Source organism: Leguminivora glycinivorella, chromosome 18 (assembly GCF_023078275.1).
Source record: "Leguminivora glycinivorella isolate SPB_JAAS2020 chromosome 18, LegGlyc_1.1, whole genome shotgun sequence".
NCBI lineage: Eukaryota > Metazoa > Arthropoda > Insecta > Lepidoptera > Tortricidae > Leguminivora > Leguminivora glycinivorella.
The window spans coordinates 5,410,565-5,425,154 of record NC_062988.1 but is presented as its reverse complement, the minus strand read 5'-3'; the positions used below and the strand labels follow the sequence as shown (position 1 = coordinate 5,425,154).

The 14,590-nt window shown below is 40.2% G+C and overlaps 1 protein-coding gene across 1 annotated transcript in view; it reads right to left on the bottom strand.

The window, feature by feature from the left end:
• The window catches only part of LOC125235709 (myotubularin-related protein 13), a 111,517-nt gene that overhangs the window by 84,563 nt on the left and 12,364 nt on the right, over positions 1-14,590 (bottom strand). The window contains 2 exon segments of the mRNA XM_048142274.1: positions 9,947-10,102; positions 10,881-10,966. Coding sequence (XP_047998231.1) covers positions 9,947-10,102; positions 10,881-10,966 — 242 coding nt within the window.

Genomic DNA, 14,590 nt, shown 5'->3' with positions numbered 1-14,590 from the left:
ATACCTATCCAACAATATATCACACGTTGGGGTTGGAATGAAAAAAAATATCAGCCCCCACTTTACATGTAAGGGGGGTACCCTAATAAAACATTTTTTTCCATTTTTTATTTTTGCACTTTGTTGGCGTGATTGATATACATATTGTTACCAAATTTCAGCTTTCTAGTGCTAACGGTTACTGAGATTATCCGCGGACGGACGGACGGACGGACGGACGGACGGACGGACGGACGGACGGACGGACAGACAGACATGGCGAAACTATAAGGGTTCCTAGTTGACTACGGAACCCTAAAAATGTACTTAATAAAAATTGCTTGTGAATACAAGGCCCTACTGATATTTGTTTATATCAAAATGACTCAACTGATTCAAGTCACTTGTTTCTAATACTGATTGCATTGATTGTAAATGCCACTTACACCGCGATAGAACTTTCAAACAGGTTATAGAAGTAGCAAACGGCTACTGTTTTCTTTATATTATTTACGGCTGTTTTTATTAGATTTAGTGACGACCAGAGTTCTTTATTAAGTTAATTATGTGTTAATGTTATGACTAATATCGAACACCAGAAATTTAAACATCATACTCGCGGTTGTTTATAACTTTAAATACATGTAAATCAAAGAAAACATTTATCGCGTTAATATGAAACCTCTAGCCATTTGTAATTTGTATGCACTGCAATTTATGATGGAAAAGAAATATCTATAAATCGTATGCTTTTTGTGCACTGACGATAAACATTGTAGAACAAATTGAATGTAGACATTTACGGATCAGAGCTTTACAAATTAGAACTACTTAGTCCTAATAAGAACTTTGATACAAACACCGCTTCTAACGCCCGATCTTAATGTTATTAAGTAGCCGCCCGCGGATCAGAAACTATACTAATTTGTAATGAATGACAAATTGAACATCATTACAATATTAGTATCTGTTAAGGATTGTAGCTTTAAAAATATATTAAAAATAATTTCGCCTGGCAACATTATGCAAAAAAGTAAAAAAAAAATATAACCGTCGATTCACTTGATTTTTTTCCCGCGTCGTCTCGAGGAGCATGTCGCGCTAACCTTTTCGAAATTAAAGTAAAATATAACATACTCCCAGGTTAAATCTAGAATTCCTTTTCTTTACGTGAAAAAATCGTGTGTGAGTTTGTGGAAGGCTGATCGATTGAAGAAGCACGTCGTCTGTTCCATTTTCGGTGTCTGAGCTGGTTAAGGTAACTCGGATTCAAGGTAAGTCTGGACAAGCCGAGATTCGAGGAGCCTGGCCAGCCACCGCCGACTGCTGCATCGTCACCTACAGCCGAACAAGGTGAGTGCTTCCCACAATTGACCCAGCCTATCTTAAATTCCCTAATTTCTTGTCGTGTCGTTAAGCTATAAAGTTAATCGAATACAGTCCACATATATAATTTAAAGATATCGAAGTAAAATAATCCCCTACAGTATCCTCTCCCAAATCTAGTCACTAACTTAATTTTATTAATTAGAAAACCAAGAGTTCATCAGTGAGTCATAAATCTATTCCCCCGCCAAAATCAATCAAGACGCAAGTCTCTAATGATGGGGCTCCTCAGTTCAATAGTGTCCATAAATAATGTATTGTAGGGAGGGTATTGGCAGTTGAAACAATTTAATTAAAGCTAGTAATGCAGTTATCCTCAGTGACAGACGACTTACTCTCAAGAATCAGTAATTGACCCCTCTAATTTAAATTAAAGAAAATAAGAGTAAGGAAGTGATACGCCAATACGGCACTCGAGGTAATAATGGTGCCAGGTAGCCACATATTTTTATATAAAATAAAATATTTATGTCTCAAATGATAATTACTTATGTACGTTATTTATATAGCAACTTCTAGGCATTATTATCGAGTCTTAGAAGTGAAGTTAAGTTGGCACCTGACACGAACAAATCTCGGAAATACTTGTGATAATTTAAAAACAGACATGATTTATTAAGTTAAATAATGACGTGATTTTAGTGGTATTTTAAATCAAGACCAACTCACGAAATAAAAAAACTCAGCTATGTTACTAAATGAAAATTTTCTACACTCTTGATTTAATTAGAAATCTAGTGTCATGTACACGCAATTCAAACGACAATAAAAACCGCATATAAAAATTGCGTCTGGCAGTTACTCTAGTGACTGTACATGCACGGTCTAGTGAACAGCTAGACTGCAATGGGCTGGTAGTTGCTTATATCTATGCAGACCGCAGGGAATGCCAGTGTGATGTGCGTATACATGATAAGGCTGCCGTTTGGTGATGTGCGATTGGCGGGATAAGATGTTTTATACGCTAGAAAAACTCAATGTTACAATGACGTCAATGACGTAAAAAAATTTGGAATCAAAGATCTATCACCGCTTCCTTTTCCTTTTTCCAGAGTAGAGTCTCGAAGCAGCTAATTTTGTGGTGTTTTGTGTCAGACCGTCTAGTTGAAGTTATCGATCACATGTCTAGCGAGTAAGCTAGCGTGAGGCGAACTTTGATTACAACGCATCCACTCCCACTCGCTTTGTATCAGTTCACTAGTTTAAACTTTAAATTATCACCGACGATGAACGATGTCGTTTCCACAGGGTTACTTTTATGTCGAGGTACTATTCTGTATAATCGGTATCCACTTCCGCCACCGCCTCAGCAACCGCGCCCGCTCGCCCCGTGTCCGCACTCCGCAGTCTTCCCAGTTCAAATTACCAGTCACGTCGCCTCGCCAGCCAGCGCACATAATGCAACGGCGATGCGCTTTTCACAAAGCGTATAACCGCTCCCGCTACCGCCTCAGCAACCACGCCCGCTAGCCCCGTGTCCCCAGTCTTCCCAGTTCAAATTACCGGTCACGTCGCCTCGCCAGCCAGTGCACATAATGCAGCGGCGATGCCCTTTTTTACGCTGAGCGGAAGGCGATAATCAAATCTAACAGGTGTAGGGTGCATTCGGAACTATAGGACTGTGACGTTGTGGTCTATTAAAGAAGTAAAATGGTCCCTTTGAGTGTACGTTTCTTTGGGGAATTAAATTGACATTATACGAGCAATAGCAGCAAGAAAACAGAATTATATTGTAGCACAGGCAGGTAAACCTTTTTACTTAGTGATTAAACTTGTAAAACGGCCTCTACGTGTATTAGAGATAAAAAATACATGATATGTCATGCACCTGTTAAAAAGCAGGTGCGTGAATATACCTGTGAAGGATTTTTGATGCGATTATTCGTTTTCTTAAAGAATTTCTATTCAAACCGTGCTAGATTAGAAATATACCCCAATAGACTGTTCAATAATTTGCATGCTTCGATGCATTGCTAACTACAATACTACAGTGTACAATGAGTTCAGTTGATCGACCAAATACCGCAGCCCAAATCAAATAGGACTTTACTATACTACTGTATAATACTGTAGGCCACTGTAGAACCTTTTCACAATGAGAGAGTGACTTCTATGGCAAATAAAGCACGGTGTCAATAAGACAATCTTCTAGGATTCAAATTGGTTAATCGTACTTAAACTACAGTTGTAGCTTCCAGCGCCATTTTGCTGTATCCTGGGCGCACACTACTACACACATACAGACACAGTTATACATTAGGTGGTCCTTTTATCACAAGCAAGTATATAGCTTGCCTACCATCTTTATGATGAACTAGCTTTTGCCCGCGGCTTCGCTTGCGTCAAATTCGAATTGCGGAATGCTCCATACACACTTCCATTAGAAAGAGACAAAAAGTAGCCTATGTCACTCTTCATCCCTTCAACTATCTCCACTTAAAATATCACGTCAATTCGTCGCTCCGTTTTGCCGTGAAAGACTGACAAACAAACAGATACACACTTTCCCATTTACAATATTAAGTATGGATGTGCATACTGCATACGTACTTACGTGGTTTTATTTGAATTTATTGGGCATGCCCGGTCTTTACCATATAGTGTCCATATTTATATATATATGAACACAAAGTAAAAATTATAACAATAATTAATAAAAACGTAGAAAACAGGGGCACTGTAACATAGGGGGGTAAAATTACATGGTTGGCTGCCCACCCCACCGCGGATTGTGGCCTGATCATTATCTAACTTCTTATAGTCAGCACTTGTTATTTACTTTTTTGCTGCTTTACATTTTTAATATATATTCCACCAAAACAAACGTCAAAAGGGATAAACATTTTTGGCTTGGGAAGGTGAAGTGAACTGTAGTATTTGAATAAAATTAAACGCAAGCTTTACATAACAAGTATAACAAACTACTTTTTTTTATTTATGAAATAGGCAACAAACGAGCAGTCGAGCCGCCTGATGGGAAGCAGTCATTGCCGCCCATGGACATTTAAAGCAACATCAGGGGAGCCACTTATGCGATGCCGACCTTTGAGAACCGTAAATACCTGCTTCTTGAAGAACCCCATAGCGCAAGGGAAACACCCCTTACTTATAACATAAAAAAAAAAAAGAAAAACCTTCTCTCGGTCTAAAATATATCGTGTGCTTACAGAAAAAATACATGTTTTTCTATTATGTGAGTAGGACATTAGTAGCCTTCATGAATTAAAAAAATGAACATGTTTAAATCTTTTCCACTTCTACACATGCAATACTTGTTGCTGGTTAACTACACAAGATAAAAAATATGGCAGGTAATGGAATTTCTTATCTGCTACTTAGTGAAACTTTTTCTTGCTATTCTTATTCTATTATGATAATGTCTTATCTCTTCGCTGTCACTCGTGCATCGTGCAACATCGTAAAATGTACTAAAGTTACTAAACAGTCATGCAAGAGAACCCCACAACACAAGATAAGGGATTTCGTGACTCTGAATCATGAATTAGGATTCCTGATCGGGCTGAGGGGAAATGTTTACGACCCCTGTGTATTCCAAATACTGTTTAAATACAGAAGGGCGTATGTCGTTAAGAATTTGTTGTAAGATAATGTCTTTTTGTGCGCGATGTAGTGTTCAGTGCATGCATTTTAGATACCCGGGGAGATAATAGGGAAATTAGACTTTAATTCATGTGGAATTGTTGGCGATCACTGGAGATATATGGTTCATTCATTGGAATTGTTTAACTTTTTTATTACCTTTTTTTATTTAAATTAATTTTAATAATAATACACGTAATTCCACTTCGATATGGTTATCGCGTGTTATATCAACGTATATTATCAGTTTAATCATATGATTGCGTAGGAAATGATAATAAAAAATAATATATGAGATAACTCAACCATGTAAACGAACGGCTAACACTCTGAAATAGAAACTGCAAATGATAAACAATAACGCTGATATTATTATAGAAACGTCCAATAATCGACTATAATATATTTAGATCGTTTACTATCGATCGATTACCTACATCAGTCACAAATGAAATCTGCCGTTTCATGAACCGCATGACATGGCCAACCGTTTAAATGTGTGGTGATGTGGTCAGCTGTGTCCGAGCCATTCGAATATGCATTTTCATGAAATGCTCACATTTAGCACGCCTTGTGCTGCTCACAAATAAAAGAAGTCATGAATAATGTTCAACGTGACCAATGATGGACGCAAAAATGTCAAGAGGACTTTTGTCTCAGGGTTTATAGAAACTAAACACTAGTTAGCTAAATATTGATGGAATAGGGATGACGACTACATTTAAAAAAAATGGAATTCTGTTTAGTCCGTCAGTTAGATCGTCTAAAAATACTGAACACATATTTTTCGCTTTATCTAATTAATGAAAAAATACAAAGATACAGGGCATCAAAGTTCCGGAGTGTGGGCTTGTGACGTCAATTAAAGTAAGAATTGTACCTAAGCGTGACATCACGCGAAACTTCACTGGCACTTTACCGTCGTCATTTTTCGTTTACGAGAAAAAATAAAAAATATGTGTCCAAAATGTTATGATGATCTAACTGACGGACTAAATAGTTTTTTTTTACTTGTAGCTGATTAAAATAAAATCGAGATATGGAGACATGAGTACCTAATAAGAGAGATCTCGTAGGGTTAGGAGAAGTGAGCGTTCAGGAAATGTCAGTATTTTTAGGGCCATGTCAGGACTTTGGCCATGCATGACATACTCATCTTTTACCTAGCGTTTTCCCGGCCTAGTGCCAGGATTAACGATTTTTACTTCTAACTAACAGGCTGTTATTATCTGACGGTCTCTTTCATTCATGTGGCAACGTTAAGTTCAATGAAGTAAAAACATGTATGTTGGCATTACAAACACACTAGCTGCTATCTCTACCAACTATATTATCTTAAAAATTGTTACATAAATCAAATTATACAAAATGTAACGTCCAGTACATCACGTATTGTGTCCTTGAGGACATGTCCTTATCGACGGAAACGGCGGCGTGGGCGGCACAATGTCGGTCACTCATTGTAGGGCTAGGTTATTGTCTAGATTTTACGCAGATATACTAAGCTAAGGTGAATCTGACACTTAACAGTAAGATGTTCGTACAGCTAGAAGATGTTGATACAACTCCCAGCCAGTCTACCCATGACCACGGACATAATGTCATGTCCGAAACGTCGGGTTAAATATACATACATACATACATACAATCACGCCTGTGTCCCATAAAGGGGTAGGCAGAGCACATGAACTACTAAAGTTTCAGTGGGGTTAAATATAAACGTAAGTTTTACGCGATTAAGTCCCGTTTTAATTTAATAATATTAGTGAAGATCGTGTTAGTTTAAATCAATATTACATAACAGTGAGACAGAAACACACTGGCCGTAACACAAAATGTACCTAGCGTCCAGTATGTCACGTAATGTATCCTTGAGAACACGTCCTTAAAGCCTCCGCCACACATAAAGCGTTTTGATAGCGCAGCGTTAGCGGAGCGCAATGATAGCGGTGCGCTGGCGTTCCGCTCGCAATCCGCGAGCATTCCGCTCGCAATCCGCGCGCATTCCGCTCGCAATCCGCGCTCGTTAGTTCCCGCCGGCGTCCGCTGGGCGCAACGCCAGCGTTCCTCCGGCGCACCGTTATAGTTGCGCTCCGCTGACGCTCCGCTACCGCTCCGCCTACACTATCAAAACGCGCTTGTGTGGCCGAGCTTTAAGTCCTTATCGACGGAAGCGGCGACGTGGGCCGCACAATGTTAGTCGGTCACTCATTGTAGGGCTAGGTTATTGTCTAGATTTTACGTACCTACGTTACATCTAGGCTATTGTCATACAATGAGCAATAGCTATGAGCAACGTAGACATTACAACCTATATTAACTGGAAGACGTTCCTCGGATATGTTTGCTTTGTTTTGTAGTTGTACTACTCAATATTGATATTTCTGCTGACAACAGTAACGACCAATGTGGTATCCACTTAATAGGAATTTCATAGAAAGGCGTAAAATTATACACCTCAATTTATAATTTATGCACATCAGCCGGCCTAACCGAAGTGACTATCATTGACGCCACAGATGTAGTGCGAAAAGGGATTCCTTCGTATTTTTCCGGAAACGTTCGTATTTGTCATGCGAATTCAGTCAATGTCAGTACATCTTGTACTGAGACTCACTGAAATAGCATAACACGTTCATCGTTTCCGTGACAATACGAAGGCAAATCTTTTCGCACTACATCTGTTCGTGGCGATCGAAACGCAACTGGCTCCGTCGCGCCAATACGGAATAGAAACAGAGCGTGCGTAGCTGAATGCACAAACGCTCGCGACAATATCTCCTTCGTAGCTATCTATCTCTATTGCCCTTGCGTATTGGCGCGACAGATCCAGACTACATTTCTGCGGCGTTTCGCGTTGCAGAAATGCCGTTCGGCTATGGGGCCAGGAATAAGCTACAGAGCGTAAGCAATTATGAAGTTGACGAGGTACCCTGGTCATAAAACATTAATTATACCGCTGAAAGTTGAGGAAGGAAAACGAAAGGAAAAAATGTTAAGTTATGGTATACATTACGGCATACCAACTCTATTAATAAAACTTACAAACTATCTGAATATTTATCACTTCCTCTAGCCTCTGGCGACATCTTAAAGTACGATCGGAAATAATAATACGATCCGGCCGAAATGAAACCGCCTAAGGAAAAGCGACTAAACATTCTACAACCGACAAAGACATTCCTCCACAATCCATTGTTATTTTCTCATTTCCTTTGTGGCTACAGATCTGAAAGGGCTGCGTTACAGTTCGCATAATGTAATTTGACACTCAAAGGCTTTTGGAGTTTTGGTGAAACTCTTGAAGGCCATCAAATACATATATCGGAGCAGACAAAGCCGTCATAAATATCGGAACACGTCTCTTGCCAAGGCGTAGCGCATGTTCCGATATTTGTGAGAGATTTGGCAGCTCCGATAGATCTGGTGGCGACTGTACAGTCAACCAATTGGAACCCTAGGCCACTGTAGAACTATGTCATAGCGACGTTATAAATCAGACTGTAAGGGACCATCGACACTCACATCACATGCATCCACACTCGCGCGCTGCAACTCCGCCGCAACTCCGCCGCAACTCATGAGTGTGGATGGTCCCTAATAAGAAATCTCTTACTGCTTGTCATTTTGAGATGGTTGTAGAGTGGCCTGTACATTTAAAGCTCGGCCACACATGCGCGTTTTGAGAGCGTAGGCGGAGCGTTAGCGGAGCGCATTGATAACGGTGCGCCGGACGAACGCCGGCGTTGCGCCCAGCGGACGCCGGCGGGAACTAACGAGCGCGATTGCGAGCGGAATGCGCGCGGATTGCGAGCGGAACGCCAGCGTTCCGCCGGTGCACCGCTATCAATGCGCTCCGCTAACGCTACGCTATCAAAACGCTTTATGTGTGGCGGAGGCTTTAACGGTGCTGTTACACGGGCAATACAATTGCCAGCAATCTACATACCACTGCCGCGTTTGTTCAATACGCACCAACTAACTTTGGAGCAAACGCGGCAATGGCATGTAAATTGCTTGGAATTGTGTTGCCCGTGTAAGAGCACCGTAATACTACAGATCGGCTATCTGAGCCTAACTCAAAACTTTGTAATGCTCTAAATTCCGCAGCGTTCCAGAGTTCAGGTTAGTTTTAATATACAAATTCCTGGGCTTGTGTTTATTGGATCTGCGCTCGCTCCGGTTTATAACGAGTTTGCTGCCAAATATTCCGCTAGCTCCATAAGTAAGGCTCCATTACGAGGCACACAATTGCATACTTCATGGTTAATTATGTTCGTAAGCTGTTCTCTGTCAGCTTGAGTAAACCAGAGTTTAAGTTAAAATGACACGGGTTAAACCGTTTATAATTAGTGTTTTAGCCTGTCCCCAGATAGCCCAGACATCTAACGATTACTGCGAAATAATATACTTGACGTTTTTATCTTCATTTTCCATCATCGACCGACAGAGAGTAATATAATAGACAAAAGAACAAAATACATGCATTTAGATGTTCCGTCTAAAACACGTTAAGTATATGGTTTGAGCAACCAACGTGATTGTATTCCTCATCTTACAGTCACCGGCAAAAATAAGTGACGATTTCTATACCTTGTCGCTTTTAATCATTTGACAACTTCGTATGACATTTCAAACAAGATGTTAATGTGATAAGGTACAGAAATGATCACTTAGTTCCCTTAGTCGAAAGATCCCGAGACACGACGAGAACGGCTGTGTACAACTGTACAGTCAACAAATTGGAACCCTAGGCCACTGTAGGACAATGTCATAGTGACGTTATAAATCAGATTGTAAGACATCTCTTACTGCTTGTCATTTTGACATGGTTGTAGAGTGGCCTATAGGGTCCCAATTGGTTGACTGCACATACGTCTCCCTTCTCGTCTCCTAAATCTGGTTGGTTCGGTGCAAGTGGCTCTCGACTAGTGCGTACCGCCAATATCAGATATCAAGCTCAGTATAGTTTATATCTTACCTCGTCTGCAGGCTTGGTGGGCGTGATGGCGACGGTCTCGTTGAAGCAGAGACACGCGCAGTAGTGTCTGTTCGCGTCCACGTCCGTGAGCACGGACACGTAGAACCGCGGCTCCGAGCGCTCCGTCGACAACGCCCATCCTTGTGGCTGGCAGAACTGTGGGGACACAGGTTTATGTAGCTTTATGAACGTCAATCGTCAGAGGCAAACGCAAAAGGTCCGAGCATGCCTACGCTAGAGCTGGAAGCGCACCTTAGGGATCATCCCCACACAAGAGACGCATGTCTTGAGGTGCAGAACGGACGTCCGCGCCACGCCGTCTGAATGTAATTTAAAAAACGTCTCCTCAGTACATTTTGTATAGGAAGGACGCGCAAGGGACGCGCAAGAGACGTCTCTTGGCGCGCGCCAAGCTCCGCGTCGCCTGGGGGCGCGTCTTACGTCTTTCCTATACAAAATGTACTGAAGAGACGTTTTTTAAATTACATTCCGTTGTGGACGTGATGATCCCTTAGGTTATGCCAATGCCAAAGCAACCGCATATTTGTTGGCCAAAGTCTTAAAAACATTTTGTCACTGTCAGTAGAACATTCTACAGGAGTGACAGCATTGTCTTGTCTACTATGCAATATTAGATGTGTAACCGCCGCACCCAAATCTCCGTCGTTACTGGACCGATTTTGAATTTTTTTTTGGTCGAATGTATGTGCATACAGTACAGATTGTTAATCTAAAGGAGCTTTCAAGAAAGAATCGGAAAGCATCAATGATACCTAACGCAGAAATTCTGCTAATTAGAGGAAAACCTTGAAAATGCTCGTAATAATAATACAAAATGTCAATAATATTGAAACTTCAATGTTCTCTCTATAGTGCTCAAAAACTCCACCTCCGCAATTAATCTGAAAATGTGCCTGGTAAATTGATAACTTACCCATTCTATCCCTTCGTGGAAAGGTGTGTCGTCCCAGTTGATCTCTGGAAAGCGTTGTAGGATGACGCCACTGCTAAGCCCGCCTCCTGTGAGAAACATACAATTATCATTGTCAATGCTTACAATAACAATACCTAATGTTATTAGTTCCCCTTTAAACGTGACTCGTGTCATGTGATATCGTTTCCCGATGGACACCTTGGACGGATTATTGATTATTCTTTAAAAAAAAGTTGTTATCGTATTGGAAATTTGCTGTAAGGTACAGCGGGGCAAATCTCGACTGGGAGACAAATGTAACTGGTCCATTTTTTCCATGTTTTACAATGTTTGCATTATTAAATAGTGTCCACTTATATATGGTAGGCGTGTTCAGTGGATACATGTAGAACTCAACATCATAGTGAAATAATGGAAAAAATGGATTAGTTACAATTGCCCCCCAGTCGAGATTTGCCCCGCTCTACCTTATTATTTAATATTTATTATCTTAATCTTAGTGTAAAGTACCTAACCTAATAGTATAAGGTTTAATTGAGCGCAACGCCAACAATCTGTCTCACAGTTTGGCGAAAATTTGACTTTTTAAGGTAAATAAAAATAATTTAATAAATAATTAAAAAAAAAACCTAACATCAGTTATGTGACGTACTCCTATTACTATGAGTTACAGCTGAACTATCAAAAGCTAGAATACCTATCATTGTGACATTTGTGACAAGTAGGAGAATTATCGTTTTGCCGAGAGGTTACTTTTTTGCTTTTGCCATGTTATGCGTGTAGGGATGAAAGCTTAGAAAAAGTAATCGTCAAAAGATCAGCTAGAGATGATTGGACAGAGTTTAGAAAGCCACTTTAAAAAAATAATGATAGTGAAAGGGTTACGGGAGATCGATATTGATGAAGACAAATCACACGGGCTGCAAAACTAAGTGTCACGTCATGGTCCTCAGTAATGAGCTAACGAAGGGCCGACGAAGAAGAGAGACAGCACTTTTCTAGTCCCAACTATGTGGCTTGCAAGACTGCAAGTACTCAATACTTTTCTTAAAGGCGCGGTTGTTTTATGGTTTAGACGCAACGTTGACCGCATGATGCGATCAACGGAATGTAGGGAAAATGACAAACATGTGGTAAGCTGAAAGCTCAAACGCAAAACAAGTGCTCGATTTGTATCTACTAGAAATTAGAAGCGATAGAACGTGGCAATGAAATGCGCCATCGCAGCCTACGAGAAAAGCCGTCAACGGTCGGAAATGTATGCAAATGCTCTATTTATTAATTCACAGCGCGCCGCCGCCGAGGACGCGATTCTGCAACCGACTCACGTATTACAACGGACACTTTGTTATTTAACCATATTACGCTAGGCCTGCAATTTAAAAGGCTTTTTAACGAACAGAATAAACTAGAGTTACAACTGTTTGGGTTTATACAGTAGCTTATAGAACTGAGTAGAGAAAAAGCGGAATGCGAGTAAGTTTCATGAGGTTATATTGGATTTTTACTTTACAGGCTTTGTGGTTAATATTCGTGGGAAGTATATAGTGCTTATGTGTTATTTGAAAGCATAAATTGTTAAGCGATTTTGGTTGTTGGTTAAATTTAATGGAAGCGATGCATTCTGGATTCCAGCACGTGAGCAGCTTTGTTTTCGGTAAGCGATGTGCATTGTGCATAGGTATTAGGTACAGTTTCCGAGTTGTATTCCTAGAATTGCATTTAGTAATTTTGATATTTGGAAGAAGTTTTTGGGAGATTATAAATATTAAGCTTGAAGTTCTAGCAAGCTAAAAGTCCTATTTTTGTGTTTAAAAATTAGTTTTTTACAACAGGTAAAGATTTGTATAAATATATGTATGTCATGATTATGGCACTGAGATGTACTTTAATACATTCATCGCTGTTCTTTATAGTCCATAGCAACATCCGGCCAGCGCATTTAAAATGTGTCTACACTAAAAAGGGCATCATACTCGCATGCAATGAAAATGGCAACACTACGTAACGTGAGTCAATAACCTCGCCATTCCCAATATTTAATAGGTACTGCTTCAAAGACCGCTTTGCCTATTAAACTATTCTATGCAACTTCACACATGTATGTGATGTATGCAAACTCAAGTTACTCCAGGTCCAGCATCCTTGAGAGTACGCTAGGCTAAGTATAGCGTTACAGTTCCGTGTCAAAACAGCTTATACGCCTTATATGTTTATGCGTATACGTCGTTTTAGACATGCGTAGGCTGCGGTCTGGTTTCGTTGCATAACTGGAAGGTGAACTGGTGGTATCAGGTTTGGAGGCCGCGCGGCCAGTTCTATGCATCTCACGGTTCCCCGAAATGATGTTTCTATGCCTTATTAGCAAAAGGAATCTCTAGGTTTGTTTGCCTTATTAGCAAAGGGAAATCTTGATATGATGGAATTTATGTGACATTCGAAATTACCGCAATGCACCCTACGTTAAGTTTTTAGGCAACATCAGGCACCAACGTCTGCTCAAGTGATAACATTAATTTATAATAGAATCTTTATGCATAGGCACTGGTCCCACTGCAAGCTAGTAAACTATGAGCTATCGGCTATAAAAACGAACAAAAGATAATCACTCCCGCGTAAATAAAAGAGACACGGCGATGTTTATAGTTACTCGCCCAGCGGTGAGCTATCAATGTCGCCGTGTCTCTTTTATTTGCACGGGAGTGCTCATCTTTTGTTCGTTTTTATAGCTCATAGCTAACTAGCTCGCAGTGGGACCAGTGCCTTAGCCTTATCTTCCGGCAACAGACGCATATTTTGTTAAAATACGATACATACTTAAAAGAGGTTCTGACGAGACAGTGATTAATGAAGGAGGGATTATATACGGAAATCACGTAATCAACAAAAACGCGCGAACTTATGTATACACAGATATCATCTTTAGTGTTGCCAAATATCAAAATACTAGCTTGTGCCCACTGCCCACGGCTTCGCTCACGTTAGAAAGAGACAAAAAGTAGCCTATGTCACTCTCCATCACTTCAACTATCTCCACTTAAAAAATCAGTCAAAATCAATTCGTCGCTCCGTTATGCCGTGAAAGACTCACAAACAGACACACACTTTCCCATTTATAATATAAGTATTTACAAACGAATCAGAAAAGACAGCCAATATTTTCACGAGTTGTCATCTCCGCGCAACTTTTTAACGGCAGGCTCCGAAAATAGGCAATTTAATAAGCTCAGCATATTTGACCTATTTCAGTCTGGCGATGGCGCCCCGGCGGGGACGCCCAGGGCAATTTCGCCGTTGATTACAGGCCCTGACTTTTTCACGCTTGCCTAGCTTGGATGGAATTATAATGGATACGCACTTCGAATGTTTGGGTATGGAATTATGTTGTGGGGAACTCGAACATACAGCATTATGCCCAATCGAATGTAGATATTTAGTGTTCTAATATGAACTTTTTATGATTTTAATTATTAATCTGTGTAATGTAATTGTACTCGTTTTGTGGCAATGACTATGAAAATAATTATGATCATAAGGAACTCCTATCTAATATTACAATGTTTTAGTAGCATTAATTGCAAAAATTTGTACAAAACGTCTCCAAAACAATTTTTTCGCTTAATGAAACACATAACGAAATAGAAACTGCACCACGTCGTCAAGTCACGCCTCGCCTATGATTTATGATAATGCTACAATCAAAATGAGTG